General features: G+C 46.7%; 1 protein-coding gene across 1 annotated transcript in view; it reads right to left on the bottom strand.

The window, feature by feature from the left end:
• The window catches only part of EFCAB6 (EF-hand calcium binding domain 6), a 206,050-nt gene that overhangs the window by 83,621 nt on the left and 98,334 nt on the right, over positions 1 to 24,095 (bottom strand). Inside the window, exons 16-17 of the mRNA XM_021687790.1 lie at positions 4,894 to 5,008; positions 2,385 to 2,518 (exon numbers count right to left, since the gene is read on the bottom strand). Coding sequence (XP_021543465.1) covers positions 2,385 to 2,518; positions 4,894 to 5,008 — 249 coding nt within the window. The remainder of the gene's footprint in view (positions 1 to 2,384; positions 2,519 to 4,893; positions 5,009 to 24,095) is intronic.

Raw genomic sequence — 24,095 nt, 5'->3', positions numbered from 1 at the left:
CTGATCAGGGCTACATGCTGAGGCCAGCCCCCAAGGTCCAATGTCGAGGACAGACCATGAAGTGAAAAATGAAGTTGAGAAATATATGTATAGAATGATCCCATTTGTGTGTGTGTGGGGGGGAGGGGTAGGTCCTGATTGTTTTAAAATATAAACCTGAATCCATGGACATATGCCTGACCCTGCAGAGACATTGTCCCTGGGCTGAGGGAGCCCACAGGGGCCAACAGAGAACCCGTGGTCAGGTCGTATCCCTGGGTCACCCAGGGGCTCTCTGGGCCTGCTTTCCTCACCACCGTCAGGGAGAAAAGATGAATTATGTCCTCAGCTCTTCACGGTTTTTGGCCTGAGCTGTGGCTGTGACCCCAGCTGAGTGCTGATATGGCCTCATTTGGCTACAGAATTACTGGGCCAACAGCAGCAGCAGCTGTGATTGTATTTTAAACTAATTCAAGTCAGGTTTTTCATTATTGACGAGGAGAGACATTCAAGAATTTCTCATGAATAGGAACTCAATAAAGTAAGTAAAGTGACTGTCCCTTCCCATTCAAAAATCAAGGCACACACTTTGCCTCGTCCACGCCCACCTGTGAGGACAACAAGCAAATGTGCAATGACTCCAGACGTCACCCGCATCCTAGTACAGACCATGCAAACTCTGGCAATTAGAGGTTCACTTCTTTGTCTCAACCACTAGATTATAAACTCTTGGTAGGATAGAGTGGGTGTCAGCGAGTGTTCATTGAATCAGTTCACTGTGTAATTATTTAAACTAAAGATCACTGGGAAATACGGGACATGTGTGCGCTGTCACCAAGCTGCATGGGGACCAAAGGTAGGAAAACAGTGGTGCAAGCACAGAGCTTGGCTCTCCCCACTGAGTCCCCCCACCGGGAAAGGTGTGCAGAGGAGACAGGTGGAGGGAGAGGCCAGAAAACGGGGTCTGGCTTGCAACAGAGTGGGTGAGTTAGTGCCCTGGGTAAGGGCAGCAGAGGGGTGCTGTCCTGGGACCCCTCTGGGCCACTCCGGCCCTCTGCTGACGGGCGCAGAGGGGACGCTTGATCCCGGGGCCTCTCTGCCTCCCCTTCTGCCCTCTCGCCCTCAGCCAGGACTTCCTTCTTCAGAAAACCAGGCTCTCGACCCTCTACCTGACCCCGGCCTGCTCTGTGCTCCCCGGGGCTGGGCATTCACTCAGACCAAGTACTGAGGACCAGCCCTTCTCTGCGTACACTTACGGGGACCACAGCTTTTCAAACCAAGAATTAGGATGCAGGGTCTGATGGCTGGACAGAATGTTCAAAGTCAGAACCATCCTGCAAATCCAAGCTAGACAGTCATCATAAATACATTTATTTTTAAATGGGAGCTTGGTAACCAAAATGCATCTCCAATTGGCAGTCAGTCAGTGCGGGGAAGAGGCTTCAGAAACACAGAAGCACGTGGGGGCTAGCTCCACCCCCAGGTTGCTCCCCACCCTTCTCTTCTGGACTCACCCCCTCCTCGCCCACGTGCCCCTGCACACCCTGGGGCCTCCACCCTATAGCTAATACAGTCGGCTTATTAAATTGATCTTCCCCCTTTGATTGCTCCTTTTACTCCTCACCACAGCAGTTAAGTTGTTCTTTGCCTGCCTCTGTGTTTCAATGGCTACTGTGTATTTCTCCTGTCATCCATTCCAGCTTCCACATGCAACCCATCCTACCGATAAGTGAGCTTTTCCCTGAAGCCCATGACCTGTCCGCCGCCTGCCTTGAGCAAGCTCCCTCTTTTAGTGTTTGCTCCTTCCTTTTTCTGGCCAGCACATGCTGAGGGTTTAGGCTTTGGTTCAGGCGCCACCTCCTCCAGGAAGTCCTCCTTAATGGGCTGTTTTTCCTGTGCCTCCATAGCAGGCTACAGCTCCCTCTACAACCGCAATCCCATGTGTCTGAACCATCTGCGTCTCAGAATGGATGGAGCTCCTACCTTTCATCCCCAGCTTTTAGCAGAGATTCCAGCCTATCGTAAGTGTATAATGCTCATCTGGTGAGTGAATGGGTGGTGTGAAGATGAGGGATGAATGGATCCTAAATTCCCTGTAACTCAGGTTGCCCAGACCCTACCCACCCCATCCCCTCCTTATTTCTCCAAGGCCTTTGAGAGGCAGAAGGCAGAGCCAGCAAAGTGGCAGCAGGGAAGGACCTCAGGGAGGGGAGGGGATTGCAGAGTTAAGGCCGAGTCCCCCTCCCCAGGAAGGAGAGAAGGGGTGAGCCTGAGTCTGTGGTGTGTCCCATGATGAGCCGAACATAACGGGCTCCCGGAGTGACAGCCTGCATGGTTGAAGGGCTGGGAGCATGGTGGGGGGGAGGTGTCCAGATAAGCCAAACAGTAGATAGGTCATAGTTTACCCGGAAGGCTTCCTTCAGTCTCTGGGGGAACTGCTTCAGGCATTCTTCAGCGGTTATAAAGTAGCTGTCTAAATTATTCTTTGAAAGAACTGGAGTCTGCAATGGGGTCACTTCTGGCCCCTTCATTTTAGCATCTGAAACAATGACATAAACCAGAAGACTTCCGTTAGTGGCATGCCTACCTCTTTATTTCTGTTGCAACCTGGATGTCTTCCTGTCCCAAATCCTGCCTGAATACTCGACGGGAATGAGGCTCTGTGAAGTGAACTTAGCATTAACTTGGTTATGATCTGGTTTCTTTCCCTTCAGTTTCTTGGACATTCTCCCATCACTGCAAGGACTCGTTCTCTGTATGGCAGGGCCACACTGTCGGCCAGCACACCGCGGCCACCATGCCCGTCCGTTTTTCCAACAGGGCAGGACATCTTGCTCATCCCTCCATTCCCAGAGGCAGTGAATGAGAATTCCTGCCTGGTTTTGGTTCCTAGCCTCGTGCCCTAAACATAGCATTGTGTAAGTCAATCAACATTCATTAATCCACCAGGTGTTTCCTGACCGCTTATCTGCTGGACACTGTAAGAGGGGCCTTCAAGTATTTGCTGGTCTTTTCAACAACCTTAAGAGGTGGATTCTCTTCTTGTGCCTCGTTTACACGCAAGGATATCTATTATTTTGCCCATTTTACATATGAAGAGATGGAGGTTCAGGGGGTTCCCCCAACTTCCCCAAGGTCACAGAGTTCATGGACAGCAACACTGAACTCTGGCCCGCCAGATTCCAGAGCCCAGCAGGCTAATTACTGAGTTACGCCCTCTCTCTCCCCTAAAACAGAGGAAGAAACTATAATCTCTACTTAAAAAACAAGCTATTTCCACCAGGTTGGGATAGTGTGAGTGTGGCCTTGTTTAAAACCAGGCTACAAACCTGGGACTTGGTTTTAGATGTGGTTCTCTGCACGTGTCGCCACCACCCTCTCTCCACTGCTGTGGTCTGTAGGATGGAAGGTGGGCCGAGCATCTGGAGCTCGTGGGCATCCTATGGTCCAGTCTTGAACCTGGCTTTTATCTCACCGTAACCTGGGCTTGGAGTGGCCTCCTCAGGTTCACTACACCTGGCAGATCACACCTTCCCCTGCTGCTTAACTCGCCTCTGCTGTGCGCACCCCAGACCCTCGCCCTGGAGCCAGCCTGGGGCCTAGGTCTCTACCCCCACCCCTGTCAGCGTCTGGCTATGCAGGAAGACAGGCAGTGCTGGGGGACTGGTGGGGGCAGAGGAGGAGGAGGAGAGTGGGGGGAAAGAACAGGGGTAGGGAGGAAGCCAAGAGCAGTTGTTGGCTATTGAGTCAGATTTTCACTCTGCAAAGGACCTGCTGCTCTGGGACCTGGGGCAAGTGACTGACGGACTCACCTTGGGCCCCACTTTCTCACGTGAAAAATGAACTCACCTGGCACACTGGAAGCACTAAAATAAATGTGAGTTCCTTTTCCTTCTTTTTGTGCTCCCTCAAAAATGTCATATACCCAAAGTGTCAACATTCTAAAATTCTATGGCTTCTCGAATTGCCTGTTTTTCCGGCACGTGGGACCTCCCCTCCCCTAGGACAGGACTCTAATGCTAGTCTGCGATGGTCAGAAGGGACCTTCGCATTTTCCCGGTGAGGAGTCCCAGCTGCCACTGTCCCTAGGGGAGACCCATCACACTGCACCGTCATCTCCCAGACCGAACGTGGGGAGGATGGCAAAATGTCCTGCCCTGTCCAGCCCGAGTGCATTTGCAGCAAAACAGAAGAGTATTCCGTCAACGTATTTGTGATTTCTGTAGCTTTTCTAGAGGGCTTATTTGTCAGTCTAAACTTCAGCAAGAGTGGAGACCAGGGGGAGGATGACACGGCAGAGAGATGGGGGGGCCGGCTGCTTGTCCTCTCTCTGCCAAGTGTGGGGCAGGGGGCAGAACAAGAACGGGGGCAAACGGGAGGCCCCAGCTTCCAGGCTTGACTGCACTGTACGCCACAAATTTCCTGGCAACCGCTTTGGGGCAGGGGGAGGGGAGGGCCAGCAGCTGAGTGATCTTGGGCGTGTCGTGGAATCTCTTAGACTCTCTGTGTCCTTCTCTACAGAGAAGGAGGAAGGATGCTTGCCTTGGTGGTGCATGGGTGCCGCTAACCACAGACAAACAGGAGCTATTCTCAGGAGGAAAAATCTCAAAGGACAGGAAGCGTGATGGAAGGAGCATGGGCTTTGGAGCAAATTTTAGAAACCGTGTGTGCTCTAAGTCTGAAGAAGTCTGTAGAGGCAAAATTCTGCACTCACAGTTTGGTTTAGTGAAAAGAAAAGGCCGAAACACAGTCAGACAAAAATCAAACAAAAATGTCTGTTTCTAGTCTTAGAACACACACTGTTTCCGCATCTCAGCTCACGCTACTTCAACCCACAGCCTCGAGGCACCGCTCAACAAGCCTGGAGGTGCCACTAGTCGCGTCCCAGCAGGGCTGGCGCTGGAGATTAGCTACCTTCAAATCCTGCTGCAAAATCAAGATAACTCATCCCTTCTTTCTGATATCCTATTTTTGCAGTCAGCAGAGCATACTGGTCGTCATCCATGGGCATTCCGCTAGCCTCCAGTACCTGGCAAGGAAGAAAGTGAAGGGAGAGGCCGTTAGGTTGTCGCAGGCTCTCCCTGCTGACTGAGCCCCTCCAGCCCCGCACAGGGCTGAGCCCCTCCAGCCCTGCAGCGGGCTCACCACTGGGGGCCCTGTGCTCCAGCCTGTGATTGTTACTCATCTGCCTCCACCCACAGGCTCCCTGCGGGTGGGGCCCTGGGGGCGGGGGAAGGGGGGCTGGCTCCCTGGCCCAGTGCAAGGTTAGTTTGTTGAGCGAGTGAGTGAACAAGGGAGTAACTGGGCTCCTGGCCTTGCGCTCAGCAGGCCCGGCCCTGGTGGTTGCAGTCAGTGCTGCAAACCTTTCCAAAGGCCACGCCTTCCAAGACATCCAAATTCACATCTGCTGGCACTGCCATCAGTTTCGAGTCTCCTAAAGTGGGATTTATATTCACGTATATCCTAGGAAACATGAACAAAATAAAGCAAGGTGGTTTGAGGAAGGAAAACCAAAATTTTTACTGAAGTTTCATTACGATCCACAGTTTAAGCTGCAAGCTACTGCGTTTTTTGTGGGGGAGAGCGCATCCATGGACCCTGTTCTCCTCTCCTTACGTGAGTGCACTCACTGAGAGTCACCCATGGTCCCTTCCTTCCACCACACGGAACCTACTGCTTACTAATGGTTTCCATTTTGTGTGAGTGGTTGCACGGGTGGAGGCACAAATGAGAAAATGCACTTCCCTGCACTGCACATAGTGAAGTGGAATTATCTAGATGATGCCTTCCTAGGAGAAACTGATTAGCTGGGCTGCTCAAGGAGCAGATGCTGCACCCCCCTGTCAGTGGCCAGTAGGCCAACAATGTGGCCAGTGTTACCTGCCTGCAGGTGAATTCCCCCCAGAAGGGATGCTGAGGGGAATATAGGCAGGACAGAAGATACCATCCCTGCTGCTCTGAAAGCACCACAATTTAAATTAGAAAACACGGGTTTTCTTCCAGAAAAGGACATTGAATCACACTTGAAAATGTGTGCATCTAAGGGCCAAAGACATCCAGGATGGCTGAACTTGCCCAGGACAGATGAAAGAAACCTGTCTGGGAGAGCAGAGAGTCTGGAGATGGGTTTTGAAGGAAGAGTTTGTCTGTGTTTTCAGAGGGGAAGGGGACATGAAATACAGAGATCAGCCATTAACACGGGTCAGGGGCTCTGGTGCCACAGAAGCCAGCATAAGTTGGAGAGCAGAGGACAGTAGGGTCAGTGCCTCACTGACTGCATTCTGTGGAGGAAGCCGAAGGGGGAAAGGAACAGGGGATGAGATGAGACAGTACTCATCACTGCCACCACCATCATCACCACCACATCACTATCATCACCATCATCATGCTTATTGCCTATTACATGCCAGGATTGTGCTGAGGTCTTTATAGATATGGAGGCTTCTGCCTCGGCCTCTCCACACTAGAACTGAGGAACGTAAACCCACTGAGCTGCAGCAGTGTATCCACAACTTGTGTGCTGTCATTGGCTCCTTCTGTTTGCGTGCATCCTTCGCGGTGTGTGAGACCAGGACCCAGGGAGCTGGCACCACTGGCTGTTCTTATTCTCAGTATCAGTGTCAGTAATGAACAGAATGCGACAGTGGTTCGCTGTGACTGTACGGGCCCAGTTGGTCAGGCCCTGGCCTTGGCGTGGCTTGTGTGTGTGAGTTAAAGTAAACAAGCTGCAGGGTGTGTCTGGTGCAGGATCGGAAGCCGAGTGAAAAGGGAAGGGAATGCAGGTGTGGCGTTGCCTGCAGGGGCTTGGTGGAGAGCAGCACGGGAATCCAGGACGATCCCAAAGGCCGCCTGGGGACCTGAGCAGCGGCCTGGCTAGGAATTCTGACGGCTCGGCGCCATCTGCACACGCACCCTGTCCCAGCTCTGTGGGAGAGCCTGGCCCAGCACGGGATGCCAGGAGGGTTTCGATGGAAAGCTGCGGCCCACACAGAAGCACCCAACCGGCAAGGGGACTCTGAAGCGGATAGATTGGTTGCTTTCTTTGAAAAATAACTTTATATTTTGAAAACAATTACACATGAATTATTCATCGCAAATTCCTCCTGCTCAGTCCTTTCACAAAAACATATGTATGGGTAGTAAGGAAATGTCTGTAGGCAAATGTTTCACAGCCTGGAGGCTTGTGAAGCACCACAGAGGTTAGGCGTGCCTTGAGCAGCCTGTCCAGAGGTTGCAGGCGTGCAACCCCCGACGGGCACAGAGCATCATGCAGGACGCAAAACCCAGAGGGTGTGAGGACCAGAAGAGGCAGCATGCACTTTACAAACACACATGTCCCCAGAGCTTTTTGCACACTCTCATTTCTAAGATGAACACAACAGCAAAGCAACCAGATTTATCATGACCCTTGGAGGCAATTTACCACACAGTGTAAACCTAAACTGCAGCATTTATAAAGCAGATTTCAAAACATTTAACCATTCAAGTCAAGTCCTTTGGTCTTTTCTATGAGGCATCTCCCTAAGAAAGTTCCTCAAAGAGTGACAAGCCATGGCCCTGGCATAATCTGATTCACAAAATCGTCACTCCCGCCATCCCCGGGATGTCCCTTAGATTGCAGACTGGTTCTTCAACAAGAGGCCACATCATTCCAGGGAAATATCCACCCGTCTCTCCGTGTGAGGAATACTTGTTCACTATGCCTTTTTGTGTCACCTTTTGGTGACCGTCCTGGGGATTATAATATATACCCCTACTTTTTCACAGGCTATTTTTAGAGTTCATATTGAACCACCTCACATAAAATGAAGAACCCTCATGACCATCTGGCCTTACCCGGCCCCCTGTCCTCTAAGCTACTCTTGGTCCTTTGTTCCATGTCTACATAGATTAAAAGCCTGAGACAATGTGAAAATGTTTGCTTTAAGCACTCATATGCATTTAAAAAGATTTTTCCATTTATTTATTTGAGAGAGAGAGAGCACAGAGGGAGAGGGAGAAGTAGACTCCCCGCTGAGCAGGGAGCCCAACGCAAGACTAGATCCCAGGACCCCGGGATCATGCTGAGCTGGAGGCAGATGCTTAACCGACTGAGCCACCCAGGCGCCCCATATGCCTATTTTAATTACAAAAAAAAAAAAAATAGCCTTCTGTATTTAATTGGATTTGTACCATTTCCAATATTCCTTATTCCTTCTTGGTCATCTGAGCTCCACCTGGTATCAAACTCCTTCATCCTGAAGAGTTTCCTTCAGCATTTCTTACAGTGAGGATCTGCTTGCAGTGATCTGCTCAGAGCATCGCAGATAAAAGCCCCTTGCATGAGAACACTGCCGGTGGTGGCTGGTCCAGGGACAGTGGCTCAGGTCTGAGAGTTTAAGTTGGCAAGCGTCTCAAACAGAGTCCCAGCTCTGACCACCTCATCACAAGGGCCAGAGCTGGCCTCACAGCTGTCCACACTACTTCCTGCCCCCAGGTGGTGATGGAAACTTCACAGGTGTCACTGAGAAAGAGAATCTGACTGAAGATCTACTAGGTGCTGGCCACTGCACCAACTTGACTTTCACACATTATCTTAGTTAAATTCGCAGTGCTCCTCAACGAAATATGACTGATTCCATCTTACAAATGAGGAGATCAACGTTTAGGAAGAAAGCTAACTAAGCCACCTGCTTCCTGGAAAGACACAGCTGTATGTGGCAGAGCAGAGGTGTGGACACATGCTAGCCGGACACCGTGGGATGGCAGCATCTTGTAACGCAGCACTGGGGGAGCCTGATGGCATCTGCTTCCGCCTCACCTTTTACAGATGAGGAGCCCGGAGCCCAGGGGCGCACGGGAACAGTGTGCGGACGCCCCAGTAACTCAGGGTTACTGTCCAGAGATGCTTGGTGGCCAATGACAACAACCGAGCACTGGTGACGGTCTGGATTCAGAGTGGAGGCTTCTGGCTCTAGAAGTAACGGGCTGCACAGCTGCATGCTGGGAAGTGTGTCACTCCCCATTCAGATGACACAGCCTGTGCAGCCTGCAACAGATGCCACTGAAACTGGGTTTGGGTGTCCCCTGAGCCTTTATGTGCCACATGTTTGGGACAGGGTTGCAACAGGAACAGGGACTCCACGAGACAGCTTCTGCTTGACAAACCATCCAAAGCCCAGTGGCTGACACAAAAACAAGCATTTACTCTCACGCTCATGGATGTGCAGGTCAAGTGCAGTCTTGGTGCATATAAGATGGTTTGGCTAGGTGTTTCTGATTCAGGCTGTGGGCTGACTGGGCTTGGCATCAGGCTGCAGGTTGGGTTTAGGCCTGTTCCGGGTGCATCCATTCTGGGGATCAAACTGAAGGGACAACCGCTACCCTGGGAAAGCTCTTCTACTAGCAGATCATGGGGGCACGATGCCAACCTAAAGCACACAGCAGATCTAAGGCTGCTGCTCAGGCCACATCCACTGCACATCATGTCATAGAAAGCCACATGACCAAGCCCAACATCCCTGGGTAAGGGAAGCATCCACTGAGATGGTGAACAATGGAGGAGGTGGGGTGGAGGATAATGACAGGTGCACAAGCTCTGAGGGCCCTTCCAGCTCTTTGCATCTGTGAAATTCTATAAACTTGGGGGCAATGCTGTGACCTCTGGAAACATACCATGATCATAATCTGACCACACCTCAAATCTAAAAATTTCTAGTCCATAGGCTAGATCTGTCTGGTCCACCTGATCTAATTCTACCTGATCCCCCAGTGATGGTATTGCACCACATTTTCAAAACCAATCCTTCCTCCAACCTTAGCGCCCAACTCTGGACCTTCAGACAGAGCAATGGCTTGTCAACAGTGATCACTGAGTTGTAAACAGTGGTTTTTCTTTTCTCTTTTGCTGCAGGCATGATGATGACAATGATGATTTGGTTTAGACTTTTAAAAATATATTATCCCCGTAGAACCCAACAAGACTAAAATTGTGTTCTGATGGCTCAGAAGGATAAAATGCTGAACCAAAATTAACCTTCAAAAATTGTGAAATGCAACAGCCTCAGTGTGATATGACACCTTTTCAATGTCAAGGGGAATTGCAGGTGTAACGACGAAATTGACCAGACACGTAATTTTAGAGGCAAATATCCAGAACCTGTTCATTCTTGCATACATGTGTAAAATCTTAGAGTTTTCCATGGGCAGATGCTTAACAGATTGTGAAGACTGAAGATAAGAGCAAATGAGCCATTCCTCCTTCAGAGGAGGCTGTTCTCAAGTCCTAGGGTCGGATCTATTGTCCAACGGGCAAGTGGACACAAGCTGTGAGGCCCAGAGCTGAGCGCCAAGTTGAGTGCACTGGGAGAAGGGGACACTGAACAGCCATACTCCCCTTGGGGATGATAGGCTCTCTGTTTTCCCCTTCTGCACATTCTGTTATGTTCTCTCTTCTTGATTTCAAAAGCAGATACATTTTTAATACATAAATTTAATGTAAGTCCAATTGTAATCCTAATAATGTATTTGGGGGGATCCTAATAATGCAAATGGATAGTTTATATGGACAAATATAAACATGGCCTCAGAATACCAAGAAAATGTGAAAAGGAAGAAAAATGAGGAAAGATCAGTTTCACTAAAAAAAAAAATCAAACCATATTGCATTGATACAGAAAAGATGTATGGATCAGTGTAACAGAATGGAAATTTCCAGACTCAGACCCAAGTATAATGAGAATTTCACAAGCGACAATCTGGTGGGAAAATATAGAAGAGCCCCATCTTACACCAAATACAAAAATTAATTCTGTATGGATTAAGCATTTCATTAAAAAAAAAACAGTAAAAATTTTTGCAAGAAAGTCTAGGAGATTATCTGTAAAATATGGGAGGGGGACCTGGGAGCTAGAGGCATGATACTTTATTAACCAAGACCACAAACCCAGAATTTATTTTTAAGAGAAGAAAAAAAAGGAAGACAGGAAAGAAGACAAATACATTTGGGCGTACCACACTTAAAACATTTTAATGGAAAAGACAAAACAAAAAGACAAATGATAGATTTTGAAGATATATTTGTAGTACGGAAGACAAAGTGTTGATCAATTAACTAATTCAACAGATTTTTTTGGACACCTATATACCGGTACTGTTGAAGACACTAGGAATACAAGAGTGAACCCAAGGGCCAGGCCCTATTGAAAGATTTTACATATTGTACTGAGTTGAATTATGTCCCCCCAAAAGATACGTTGAAGTCTTAACCCTGGTTCTTGTGAATGTGACCTTTACTCGAAACAGGGTCTTTGCAGATGTGATCAAGCTAAGATGAGGTCATACTGAATTAGGGAGGGCCCTCACTCCAATGAATGCAATCCTTGGAAGAGGGAAATCTGGACCAAGACACACAGAGATGAGGCACCAAGTAAAGACACAGAGACACTAAAGGAAGACATCAGATATTGGAGTGATGGCAGCTACAAAGCTAAGGAATGCCAAGGACTGCCAGCAACCATCAGAAGCTGGAATAGTCAAGGAAAGGAAGGATCCTCCTCTACAACCAGAGGAAACACGATTCTGCAGACACCTTGATTTTGGACTTCTGGCCTCCAGAAGTATTCTCTGTGAGAGAATAAATTTCTGTTGTGTTAAGCCATCTAGTTTGTGGTAATTTGTTACAAATCCCTAGGACACTAATGCACATATATGTGCTCATTTAATTCTAATAACAATCCTCTGATGTAGCAACTACTATGATTTCTATTTTAGGGATAAGGAAACTGAGGCCCAGAGTGGTTTGCTCAAGGTCACACAGGTATTATATAACAGAGCTGTGATTCCAGCTCTGGTGGCCTGGCTCCAGAGTTTACATTTTAAACCAAAACACTATAATGCTTTTCAAAATTGATGGGGTTCATTCAAAAAATATTTATTGAGCACTTATATGTTGGCCCCTGTTTTAGATGCTGGGGATAGGGCGGAGAATGGAAAAGACACAGATAACTGCCCCTGTCGAGCCCACATCTCAGTGAGGGAGATGGGGCTCCTGGGAAGCAGGGCCTTCAGGAGAGAACCAGGCTGGCGCTGGTCAAAGGGAAAAGTGTCAGAGAAGAGCCATAGAAGCTGGGAGGGCAGAGGCTGGGGTCTAATTAAGAGAGATACAGAGCCTTGCAGGGGAGAAAGTTCCAGAGTTCAGAATCCAGAGGATGGGGGTAAACTGGGAACTCAAAGCTTCTTATGAGCACAGGATAAATAATGATATCTGTAATAAATATCTCTTAAACATTGACAAGAGGGCAAAGGATGTAAATAGGCAATTCATTTCTTCAAGGAGAACAAATCCTAATATCAAATAAATAAATAAATAAAAAATCACACATTTACTAGTAGTCAGGGAAATAAATACAAATTAAAGTTAAACTGAGCTATTACTTTAAAACTACCAGACCAGCAAAAATTTAAAAGAGCTATAATGCCTATCGCTAACAGGGGTTAGAAAAAAAGATACTCTATTGCATAGCTATTAGAAATAGGAACTGCTATAGTGTGTGGTCTTAAAAAGCAAACAGGGGCGCCTGGGTGGCTCAGTTGGTTAAGTGTCCCACTCCTGATTTCAGCTCAGGTCATGATCTCGGAGTTGTGAGATCGAGCCCCGCATCTGGCTCTGCACTCAGTGGGGAGTCTGCTGGAGATTCTCTCTCCCTCTGCCCCTCCCCCACCCTGCCATGATCCCTCTCTCTCAAATAAATAAATAAATCTTAAAAAAAAAAAAAAAGCAAACAGACAACACATGTTTATAAATATTATGTTAGACCAAGCAGTCCCACTCCTGGGATTCCATTCTGTAGAAATAAAAACATCAGTATGTAGAGACACCTAAAGAAAGATAGTTTAAAGAGATTTTAAAAAGGAAAAGAGAAGTGAATGCCCATCAGAAACGAAATGGTTGATGTTCAGTGTGTTGGAACATTTTTCCTTGCAGAAGGTCTATGCTTCCATTGAGAACCAACAGAAAAGTCAGATAAAATACAGCAAAACATCTCTTTGAAGTACAGCGAGCTGCTGAGGCAACCAGGACTCAAAGGGACAACAGTCTGAGAGGAGGGAGACCCTCAGAAACCTCACTCATGCATTGTGGGAGCAGGGCAAGAGGCTCAGGCTGGGGCTAGTGACCCAGGCAGATGGTCGTTACCAGCAGGTGGAGAAGCAAACAGAACTTGTGATGAGTTTATGGGACCTGACACCCAAACCAGAGACTTCAACAGATTCCTCATGAGAGGAGGAAGAACTAAGCCCAGCATTGCTGGTTTTCCCCTCAAGATGTTTGCTGAGTTTGGAAGCTGTGTGAGACAGAAGACCAAGAATCAAGGCAGAAAGCCTCTGAAAGGCAAATGGAATTTTTTTTTGTCATCCTGTGGTTCAGGATTTCTCAGGAGCAAGGGCTCAGAATAACCCAAGTTCTGAGTTACAAACTTTGGAGGCTAAATTAGGAAAAGGAATTAAAAAAAAAAAGCAAATGGAGCTTTGAGAAACTGTAATCCAGCCTCAAATCAACTCAGTCCCTAACTGAATTAAGGTCATCAATCCCCACTCTACCTGACCAGCAAAGGAAAGGGTGCCACTATCTAGAGCCTCTCAATTTTCTTAACATAATATCTGACATTCAATAAAAATCTGCCTGTCACGTCAAGAGACAGGGCCATGTGACCCCAAATCGAGGGAAATAAAAGCAATAGAAAAAGATCTACAGGGGACCCAGATACTGGAGTTAGCAGGGAAAAAAAAGATTTTTAAATAGTTATAAATATGTTTAAGAAAATAGAGGTATATGTTGAGACAATAGAAGAAAAGACACAAACAGGGAATATATTAAAAATAACCAAATGGAAATCCCACAACTGAAAAAATACTAAACGTAAGAACTATATGAATAAAATTAACCACAGATTAGAAAAAGCAGAACACAGGATTAACAAACTGGAAGACAGGCCAATGGAAAATTCTGGGACTGAAGCCCTGAAAGAAAAATAGTGAAAAGTACATAAAAGAGTGAAATATAAGTAAGATCCTGTGAACAGGTCTAACATACATAACTGGAGGCCAAGAAGGACGGAGAGAACAGGGCCTGAGTAGAAGGAGAAGAGACAAGGGCTGGGAATTTTTCACAAAATTTTTATTAAACACATCAACCTACAGACTCAAGAAGACCTGCAAACCCCAGCAGGATGCATACAAAGAAAGGCACACCTTAACACATCTAGAAAACTGCTAAAGTCCAAAGACCAAAAGAAAAACCCTAAAAACTGCTAGAGAAAGAAAAAGACACATTACATTCAAATGTGCAACAGTAAGACTTGATGGTTTATTTATCAACACCCCTGCTAGAAGCCAGAAGACAATGGAATGATATCTTAAAAATGCCAGAAGAGAGTAACTGCCAACCTAAAATACTGTTATTCCCAGCTAAAATATCTTTAAAAAGTTAAGAGTGAACTTCTGCTTCTAGGTTTAACATGTGAAGGGTTTGGAAGTCATCACTTCCATTGCTACAGCAAGAAAAAGGCTGAACATACTGAAAATCAGTAACTTTTCTTAGAGCCATCAGAGAAATCTGACATCTGGAAAGATAGGTGGATACATACAATCACAGCCAAGATCAGCTAACCTGGAGCAGAAGCCACTGTAGCCACAAACTGGTAGGAACACTTAAGTGGTAATTTTGACAAACTACTGGAGGTGGAGTGAGGATTAGCTTGAGACTGAGAAATTCCTGGAGGCCCAGTCTTTGGAGGGGGGCCACATTTTCATGGATTTTACCACCAGGAATTCTACCAGGTTCTCAAGGTGAACCTTCCAAGAAGAATCCCTTTATGTGTCAGGCAAATTAAACCCAAAGGAAGTAAAAATAAGTAAAGTAAGTAGAAGAAAAGAAATAAGAGATAAGATCAGGAATGACTGAAATAGAGTATGGACAAACAATAAAGAAAATCAATGAAAACACAGCTAGTTTTATAAAAAAGATCAATAAAAGTGATAAACCTCCAGCTAAACTATTCAATAAATAAAGAGAAAAGATTTTTAAAAATTACCAAAATCAGGAGTAGAAAAGGAAACCCTATGAAGGATCATACCGACATTTAAAGGATAATGAGGCATGAGTCCATACTGATATAAATAAATGAACAAATTAATACATGGGACAGAAGACACAAATCTCCCATGCAGAAGAATTCCAAATAATTTATGTAGATATTCTGCCCTTAAAGAGGTAGAGCATAATAATTCCCCTTTCCTTCATTGTGGGCTGTGCATAGTGACTTTTCCTCAAATGGAAAGAGAGAGAAAAAAGAGTAAGTTTATAGTGGAAAAGCCTGGCAGACAGCTCAGCCAGGTGATCAAAGGTCAATATAACAGTGATTAGCCATGCTGACGGCATATCCCCTGACAGGATGCAATGAGAAGGGTACTTTACCTCTGTGGTCTTCCTTCAAAAACATTACCCTGGTCTAATCATGAGAACAATATCAGACAAATTCCAGAGAGTGACATTCTACAAAATAGCTGGCCAGTAATCTTCAAAACTGTCAAAGTCAGTGCAAAACAAGGAAAGTCTGAGAAAGAACCTGCCAGAGCCAAAAGGAGCTAAGGAGATGTGATGACTAAGTGTAATGTGGGATCCTGGATGGGGTCCTGGACCAGTACAAGGATGGGAGGTAGAGACTAAGGAAAACAGCATAAAAAACCATGGAAACTCAGAGAATTAGTTGCCAGCACACTTGCATTAGCAGAAGGACAAAAGGAGGTCTTTAGACAGAATAAAAATGAGTGCAGGTGCTAGCACAAAAATGTAAGATGGAAAGAACAAGAGCAAGGGTAGATATGTAGACACATATGACAGCTTATTTATTATTATAATAATGATAGTGTTTGCAGGATTTAACCTAGATGTAAAATTTAAATGCATGACTACAATAACACAAAAGATAGGGGTAAGTGAAATTAAAGCATTTTTAAATCCAGCATTGTTAGGGAAGTGGTAAACATAATGATCTATATTTAACTACAAACTATAAGACAAGAATGCATGTTGCAATTGCTGTGGTAGCCTCTAGACAAATGGCAGAAGAATGTTCTCACCAATAAGTTAACAGAGGGGCAAATGGACTAATAGAAATAGTTGAATATTCTTTAAAAAAAAAAAAGGCAAGAAGACCCACAGACAGCTGGGTCAAATAGAAAAAAAAATTAAGATGACAGATATAAAACCAACAATATTAGTAATTAAATACTCCAAATAGAAGATTGACTGTCACAACCTATCTTCTAAAATATCAGCCATATTCTGCCTACAAGAGACTTACTTGAAATATAAGCACCCAGAAAGTTTGAAGTGAAAGGACAGAAGAGCATACACTATGCAAACATGAATCAAAAGAAAGCTGAATTAACTATGTTATTATCAGATAAAATAGGCTCAAAGGTAAGTAGCATTACTCTGTATCAAGAGTCATGTCATAATGATAAAGGAGATAATTCACAGGAAGTTGCAGCAATTCTAAATCTATGTGTACCCAATAAGTTAGCTTCAAAGTGAATAACGCAACAATCAACAGAATAAAGAAGGATCTTCACTAGACAATTCACCATCAGATGGGAGACTTCAACACACTTCTCCCAATAGCTAATGGAATGAGCAGGCAACAGTTTGATAAGGATACAGAAGTTCTGAAAAACACAATTAATGAAATCAATCTAATTGACATACTTAGAAAACTGAAGAACCATGATGGAGCATACATTCTTTTCGTGGGCTTACGGAACATTTACTGAAATTGTCTGTATGTTGGGTCATAATCCAAGCCTCAATAGGATAGGCTGAAGTCATTTAGACTTTAGAATTTACTCTCTGATCACAATGGAATCGATTTTAAAATCAATAATAAAAGGTAAATTAGAAAATCCAGGGTTTTAGAGGGGAGGGGGGGGGTTGGTTAGCCCGGTGATGGGTATTAAGGAGGGCATGTACTGCATGGAGCACTGGGTGTTATATGAAAACAATGGATCATGGATCACCACATCAAAAACCAATGATGTATGGTGACTAACATAATAAAATTAAAAAAAAAAAAAAAGAAAATCCCAACTGTGTGGAAATTAAACAAAACACTTTTTAAAATAAACCACTGTGAAAAAGAAATCACAAGGGAAATTGTAATATATTTTAAACTGAATGACAATGAATGATATACCAAAACTTCTAGATGTGGCTAAGCCTGTACCTAGAGGGCAATATGTAGCCATTGATTCATACACAAGAGAAATAAAGGCTAAAAAGCAATAATCTAACATTTTGTCTCAAGAAATTAGAAAAAGAAAAGCAAATTAAATCCCGATCAAGTAGAAGGAAAAAAAATCATCGAAGTAACAGCAGAAATACATAAATATAAAACAAATGTATAAGAAAAAAGTAACAATAAAGGTTGTTACTTGGAAAAGACTAATAAAACCGACAGACTTTGGCTGCTTCAGGATAGGATGGAGCAATTCCTAGTGCACTAACATACCCAGTGAAAACAGCTAGAAGAGCCCCAGCAATTAGATAATGCGAAGGCACTGGGTGGCCGAGAAAGCCAGGAGGTCTGAGGGATTGAAGTTCCCAGGTGAGAAGGACCCTTCAGGGGTGAACTGAGGCTATGTAATTGCATTTTCCCTGAGAAGAGCTAATGATTCTGGGAGTGGAATTGAGGTTGAGCGAGGGGGTTGGGCCAGGCGGGAGGCCACTCAGTAGAGCACTTGCTAGGTTGGTGGCACTGGAGTGGCAAAATTGGAGACCCTGACTGGTTTCCCCTTCTGGACGAGTGCTGGCCTCTGGAACTGAAGGCAAGTCCCCACACACTGTGGTACTTAGGAGACAAAGGCCATCCAGGGAGAAGTCCCCGAGAACACAAGGCAAAAACAGAAGCCCTGGAGACGTGGTCTACTGACACCAAGGGTCAGCAGCTGCTCCTGCCCTGGAAGATCTGGCCCACTGGGGCACAGCCGGAAGCTGCAGGAGTCCAGCTTTGGCCTTTGGCAGAGGGTTATGGCCAGAAGATGGAGAAATACAGACTTCTGATGGTTGTGTGGGGCATGGTCCAACAAAAATGAACATGTGACCTTTGAACACAGGTCACCCCTTAAAACATGAGCACCATTGGGAAGCTGTTAGGAACACAAAGCTAAAGAACCAGGTCTACTTATCCAGCCCCTACCACCGGTCCTCAAGAGCATGGCACTTCATCTCTTTCTCCCTGTTTTCTTACCTGAGTCATGAGCCCCCCATCCCCCAACCCCAACAAGCTTAGAGAGTTGGTGCTCCATGTGCTGAATCTGATAGGGCCTCAGAGTGAGCATGGAGAACTCTCTGTGCCCACAGTAGCCAAAATGCAACATGATATGAAAAGCCTTTAACAGCAAAGGTGGGGAGATGACCCCACACAGATCTGCTCTCGGGGTCTCTGATTCGGTGTGGATGTACCTAAGTCTCTTACTATAAAAGTTTCTGTTTGTCCTTTTTTAAACTTTTTAAAACTGAAGTATGGTTGACATACAATTTCCCTATTAGTTTCAGGTATACATCATAGCGATTTGATGTTTTTATACATTACAAAATGATCCCCACTATAAGTCTAGTTACCATCTGTCACCATACAAAGTTACAACAATATCATTGACTATATTCCCCATGCTGTACATTACATCCCCAGGACTGATACATTTTATAAATGGAGGTCTGTAGTTCTTAATCCCCTTCACCTCTGTCACCTAGCCCCATGCCCCAGGCCTCCCCACCTCCAGAAACCTACAGTTTCCTGTATCTATGAGTCTCTTCCTGCTTTGTTTTGTTTCTTCCTTTGTTTTTTTAGATTCCACATGTAAGTGAAATCATATGGCATTTGTCTTTCTCGGATTTATTTCACTTAGCATAATGCCCCTGAGATCCATCCATGTTGTCAAAAATGGCAAGAATTCATTGTTTGTCCCTGTTAAGTTTCCCTAATTTTTTTTGTTTGTTTTTCCCTCTACAAAACTGATTGTAATATACAATAAAGAGTTTTTAAATATCTGTTTTATTTACCAGAGTTGTATGCTCTCAACAGAAGGTTTAAAACCAGATGGAAAATATTTAATACTAGACTTCAAAAAAAACCGAAGTCTTCCCAGGTCACCATGGTTACTTAATTTGCTTATCTGCACCCGAGGCCTATGAGAGTCTCGATGGTGTTCATGGGGCTTGGTTTATATCCTGGTCCCTGACCCCCAAGTGGGAAAGACTGTGTGATTAGGAAGTGATGCTTGGGGGTGGGAGGGTGCCAGTTCCTAGCTATGTGTCCCCAGAGGGCATGGGGACGCTCTGCTGGGAAGAGGAAGGAAAGCTCACCTTCTCCCGAGCAAGGCAGGTGAGAAGCAAGGAGCCACGGGCACCAAGAATCTGGGGCGCTGGGCTGGGCTGTTACAGACTCTTGCTTTGTTAATCCATGTCTTAGGGGTTCTTAAGTTTGCCGATGAGCTCGGCAGCCCTATGTCTGTCTCCAGGGGCCTCAGCTGGGACTTCGGGGATGGACTAAGGATAACAGTGAATCGAACAACATACAGTGTATTTACCGAGGATGAAGAATGTCAATTTACCATTAGGAACAGCCAATTACAGGGAATTGGAAGGTAAAGCCTTCCTCAAATTCCTGATGGATGGAATTGCTCAATTAGCCTAATTATGCAATTAGACTAATCTTGACTTACGTGTCCTTGGATGTTTTGTCATTTTATGTTCCCCATGGGTCACTGGCCCCAAGCAATGAAACTTCTGCTTTCTCCATGTCCTCATGTGGTTTAGTCCTACACCTCTGAAGACATTGTAGAGCTGCCGGGCGGCCCTGCACAATGTCTGGACTCCTCATTACAAAAGAGAAAAACAACCACCTCTCTTACATCAGACACAGTTTTGGGGGGTTTGCTGCTAACTCAGCATGTGAAGGAGAGGGAGAGAAGAAGGAAAAGGCATCTAAAGGAGGAATATAAAGATTCTAGATCACCCTGAAATTCAAAAACCGTTTCCTGCACCGCCACCAGTTCTTGACTTGTCATTTCAATACAACGACACATTACAAACTATGCAAGTCACAGGCCATGTGGTGCAGTGGCCAGAGTGAGCAATGAACCGGGAGAGAGGCATTTCCTGGGAGAAAGAATATGCCTTCAGGCTTGTTGTGAGAGATGATTTAATGTCGGATGCCATCTACCCCGACCGGGTCTAGCGGCATTCCAGAAAGAACAGTCCCTCCACCTCCCCCGCCGGGAATGACACATTTAACCATGGAAAGCAAGCTGAGTCCATTAAAACCCCAACAGCTCTGCCTCTGGCAGGACAGCTGGTCACCTCACACTCTCCAGAAACTCCGATGTCTTTTACATTAAAGGGAGAGGAAAGATGGGGAGACAGATTATTAGTAAACAAATCAATCCTTATAGCAGACAAAATCTTCCTGACCACGATGGTGAAAACTGGTAACAGTCCCCAGCAATGACAGCGCAGGGACTTGCTGGATTTGGTGACCCACAAGGTCCCATCAGACTCCAGACTCTATTACAGCTCTCCCACGTTGAACCCGTGCAGCCAACCACCTTCTGCCCCCACCACAGGCCAGGCAACGGCTGGTCAGAATAAAGAATGAGCACTTCTAATTTAGAGGACAAGGTATCTGGGCCAATGGCTAAGTGCTGCCGATGTTCAAATTATGAACAACAGCATACGTGCATAATTGGGCAAACGGGGATATGTGACTGAGAGCCTCACTCCCAATTCCTCCAGGGTGAAACTGGAGGAATTGGCAACCACTGCACCATACTAATCGCTGTGGGGCAGATTTGGGGAAGACAAGGGCAAGAACACTGCGTATCTATAACCCAAATGATAGGAAGAAGTTAAAAGACATTGTTATTAAAATTAACGTCCTTCTTCCAGAATTCTTCCCAAACTGCCATCAGTCACACCCAGCTAGCCTGTACTGAGACCCAGCTAGCGCATACTAAACCCAGCTGGCCCACACTATACCCAGCAAGGCCATATTACACCCAGCAAACCCATCTTACACCCAGCTAGCCCGTCTTACACCCAGCTAGCCCTGCATTAGGTCTAATCTGAATTTTTGTTTCTTTCTAAGGTGGAAGACCTTGATTTCTGACCTCACCGGTAAGAGAAGCACCCTCATTTATAAATAATCCCTTCAATTAACAACAAAGTTTCTATTTACATAAATGCTTTGAAGGTATCAGCTTATGAAGGTCAAACCTAGGTCCCTAGTGGACTGCTTAAAATCACCCCAGGGTTGTTGATCTTCAGGCTAAAAGGGTGGTCACAACAGGATGTTTCCCAAAAGTTAAACGCAACAAGTCACTGGGGGGAAACCAGTCGACAACTTGCCTAACTAGGTTCCCAGCGAATCAGTCGTGAAAACAACCAGCAGCTTTTCTCCCTGCATATTGGCCCTGACCTTTCGTGGGTTCTTTTTCCCTTTGCCCTCACTGTGGGCACATCTTCAGAAGGCAGGGGAGTGTGCTGGAAGCCAGGAGACAGGAGAGAGAGAGGGAGAGGTATGTGGCTACCACCGTGAAGCAAGCAGCAGACCAAGTGTGCATGTGGCTGTCCCCCAGGGTGAGCCAGAATGCAGGGAAGCTCCAGGGGCAGGGGAGGGGACTAGGGTGGGCTTGGGTAGCACCACGGACAGGTGTGGGAACCAGCCTCATGCCAAGGAATCCCAATAGGCTTCTGAAACACCTGCCTCCCTCAGTCCCCAAGTGGCATCCCATCTGGGCTCCACTGGGGATTCTGGTGACTCTTCAAATTCATCCATTCATTCAGTCAACGTTGTGCCCTGCTTTGTGCCAAGCACCTGGGATGCCTCACTGTCCGAAAGAGAAAAAAATGTCCACCTTTGGAGCATGTGATTTAACGGAGGAAGTCAGGCAAACCGCAGAATAAAGACATGAATGGAAGGATTCTAAGTACAAGATGCATGGCAGGAGGCGACTGCACTGTGGAAAGAAGACTGGGGTAAAGGAGATTGAGGTGGGAGAGCAGGTAGTATTTGCCCTGGGAATGCCAGTGTTGCCTCAAAGTGCAGGTGGACAAAGGCTTGGAGGAGGTGAGGAGGAGAGTCACGCAGCCTTCAGGGGGATGTCGGTCAGGCAGAGGGGACAGCCAGGGGCCGGCGGTCGGAGGCAGAGCAAGAGGCTGGTGTGGCTGGAGCGAGGGGAGCAGCGTGGAGGGTGGTAAGAGTGGAGGTCACAGAGGCAGCGAGCGGCTGGGTAGTGCCGGACCCTCCAGGCCCCGTGGCGACTCTGGTTTGTATTCCCGTGGGGGGGGGGGGCATGGGAGGGTCCTGGGCAGGAGTGACCCTCTCTGCAGACCCATCGGAATGTGACTCTGGCTGCTGGGTTGAGAACACACCGCAGCAGGAAAAGGACAGGCGCAAGGAGCCCAGTGAGGTGGTGATGGCTGGAAGCGGAGGAGCTGGGACAGCAGTCGTGCTCTGCGGTGACTTTCAAGGGCGCCAACAGGCTTTGTTGATGCACTGGGCGTGGGTGCGAGAGAAGAGGAGAGAGTCAAGGAAGACGCCAGATTGGAGCCCTGAGTGACTGGGGCAAGGCTGCCCCTGAGAACGGAAGGGCTGCTGACAGAAAGGCCTTGGTGGCAGTTCGGCATCTCCAGATGCCCACGTGAAGAAGTCGGAGTAGGCAGGTGGGCGCCAGAGAATGAAGTTTTAGGAGGACAGTCTGGGAAGTAGAGATGCCACCAGGAGAGCCACTGGCTTAGAGATGGCAGAGAAGCCCTAAGACGGAAGAACCTGCGGCTGAGCTTACAGACCTGTTCTCAGGTGAGCAGAGGTGAGCATCTGTGCCTGCAGTCTGCGGTCTGGGGCAGCGGTCCCCACTTTGCCACCACCTGCTGCCCTTCTCTAAGGTAACCCCTGAAAAATCCCTGAAAAATCAGCGGCAGCCTAGTGGATTCCTCATCTCCTGAGAACCTATGAACTAACTCCATGAATTAAGAGCATTGAGCACTGTGATCGTTCAAGACTGCTGGGCATGAGGGGCTTAGTGGCAAAAGAGTCTAGGACAAGGCGCCCTGGGAGCGTCAGGTGAGTCACACCACTTACCACCCCCACCCCGCTGAAACTGCTCACCAGAGTTATCAATGACTGATTATCAGCCACCCGGTCCCCCAAACCGGACATCGAGGAGCCACTCTTTACCCATTTTCCTCTTTCTTGTCCATTACCCTTTATTCCCAAATATTTCTTGAATCTGTCCTCCTCACCATGCCCCACGTGCCCTCCACATCTTCTAGTCTTGGGGCAGGGGTGGGGCGCGGGAAGTCTGGGCTGTGTTGGTAGCTACCCCGTCCCGTCCCCCCATCCCCGTGTGGATAGCCCCGCTCTCTCCTCCATCCGGCCTCAGGGATGCTGCCAGCCCAGAGAGAAAATAAGTACAGGGGCGCCTGGGTGGCTCAGTCGTTAAGCGTCTGCCTTCGGCTCAGGTCATGATCCCAGGGTCCTGGGATCGAGCCCCACATCGGGCTCCCTGCTTGGCGGGAAGCCTGCTTCTCCCTCTCCCACTCCCCCGCTTGTGTTCCTGCTCTCACTATAAATAAATAAAATCTTAAAAAAAAAAAAAAAAAAAAAAAGAAAAGAAGTACAGAGCCTGGCTCAGCACCTGGCATGGGGGCAGGGACTAGATACATAGTAGCTACTAATATAATTATTCTCTTCTTGGAAGTATATTTCACTGCCTTCTTCTAAATTTGTCCATACAGACAATGCTACATATTAACTGAAATGCTTGTCTTAAAAATAGCTGAAGATGAGGGTGCCTGGGTGGCTCAGTTGGTTAAGCGACTGCCTTCGGCTCAGGTCATGATCCTGGAGTCCCAGGATCGAGTCCCACATCGGGCTCCCTGTTCAGCAGGGAGTCTGCTTCTCCCTCTTACCCTCCTCCCCTCGTGCTCTCTCTCTCATTCTCTCTCTCTCTCAAATAAATAAATAAAATCTTTAAAAAAAAATAGCTGAAGATGATTAGCTAGAGGGGTCGTAACAGGA

Source organism: Neomonachus schauinslandi, chromosome 5 (genome assembly GCF_002201575.2).
Source record: "Neomonachus schauinslandi chromosome 5, ASM220157v2, whole genome shotgun sequence".
Lineage (NCBI taxonomy): Eukaryota > Metazoa > Chordata > Mammalia > Carnivora > Phocidae > Neomonachus > Neomonachus schauinslandi.
The sequence above is the reverse complement of the archived record's forward strand: the minus strand, read 5'-3'. Positions and strand labels throughout refer to the sequence as shown.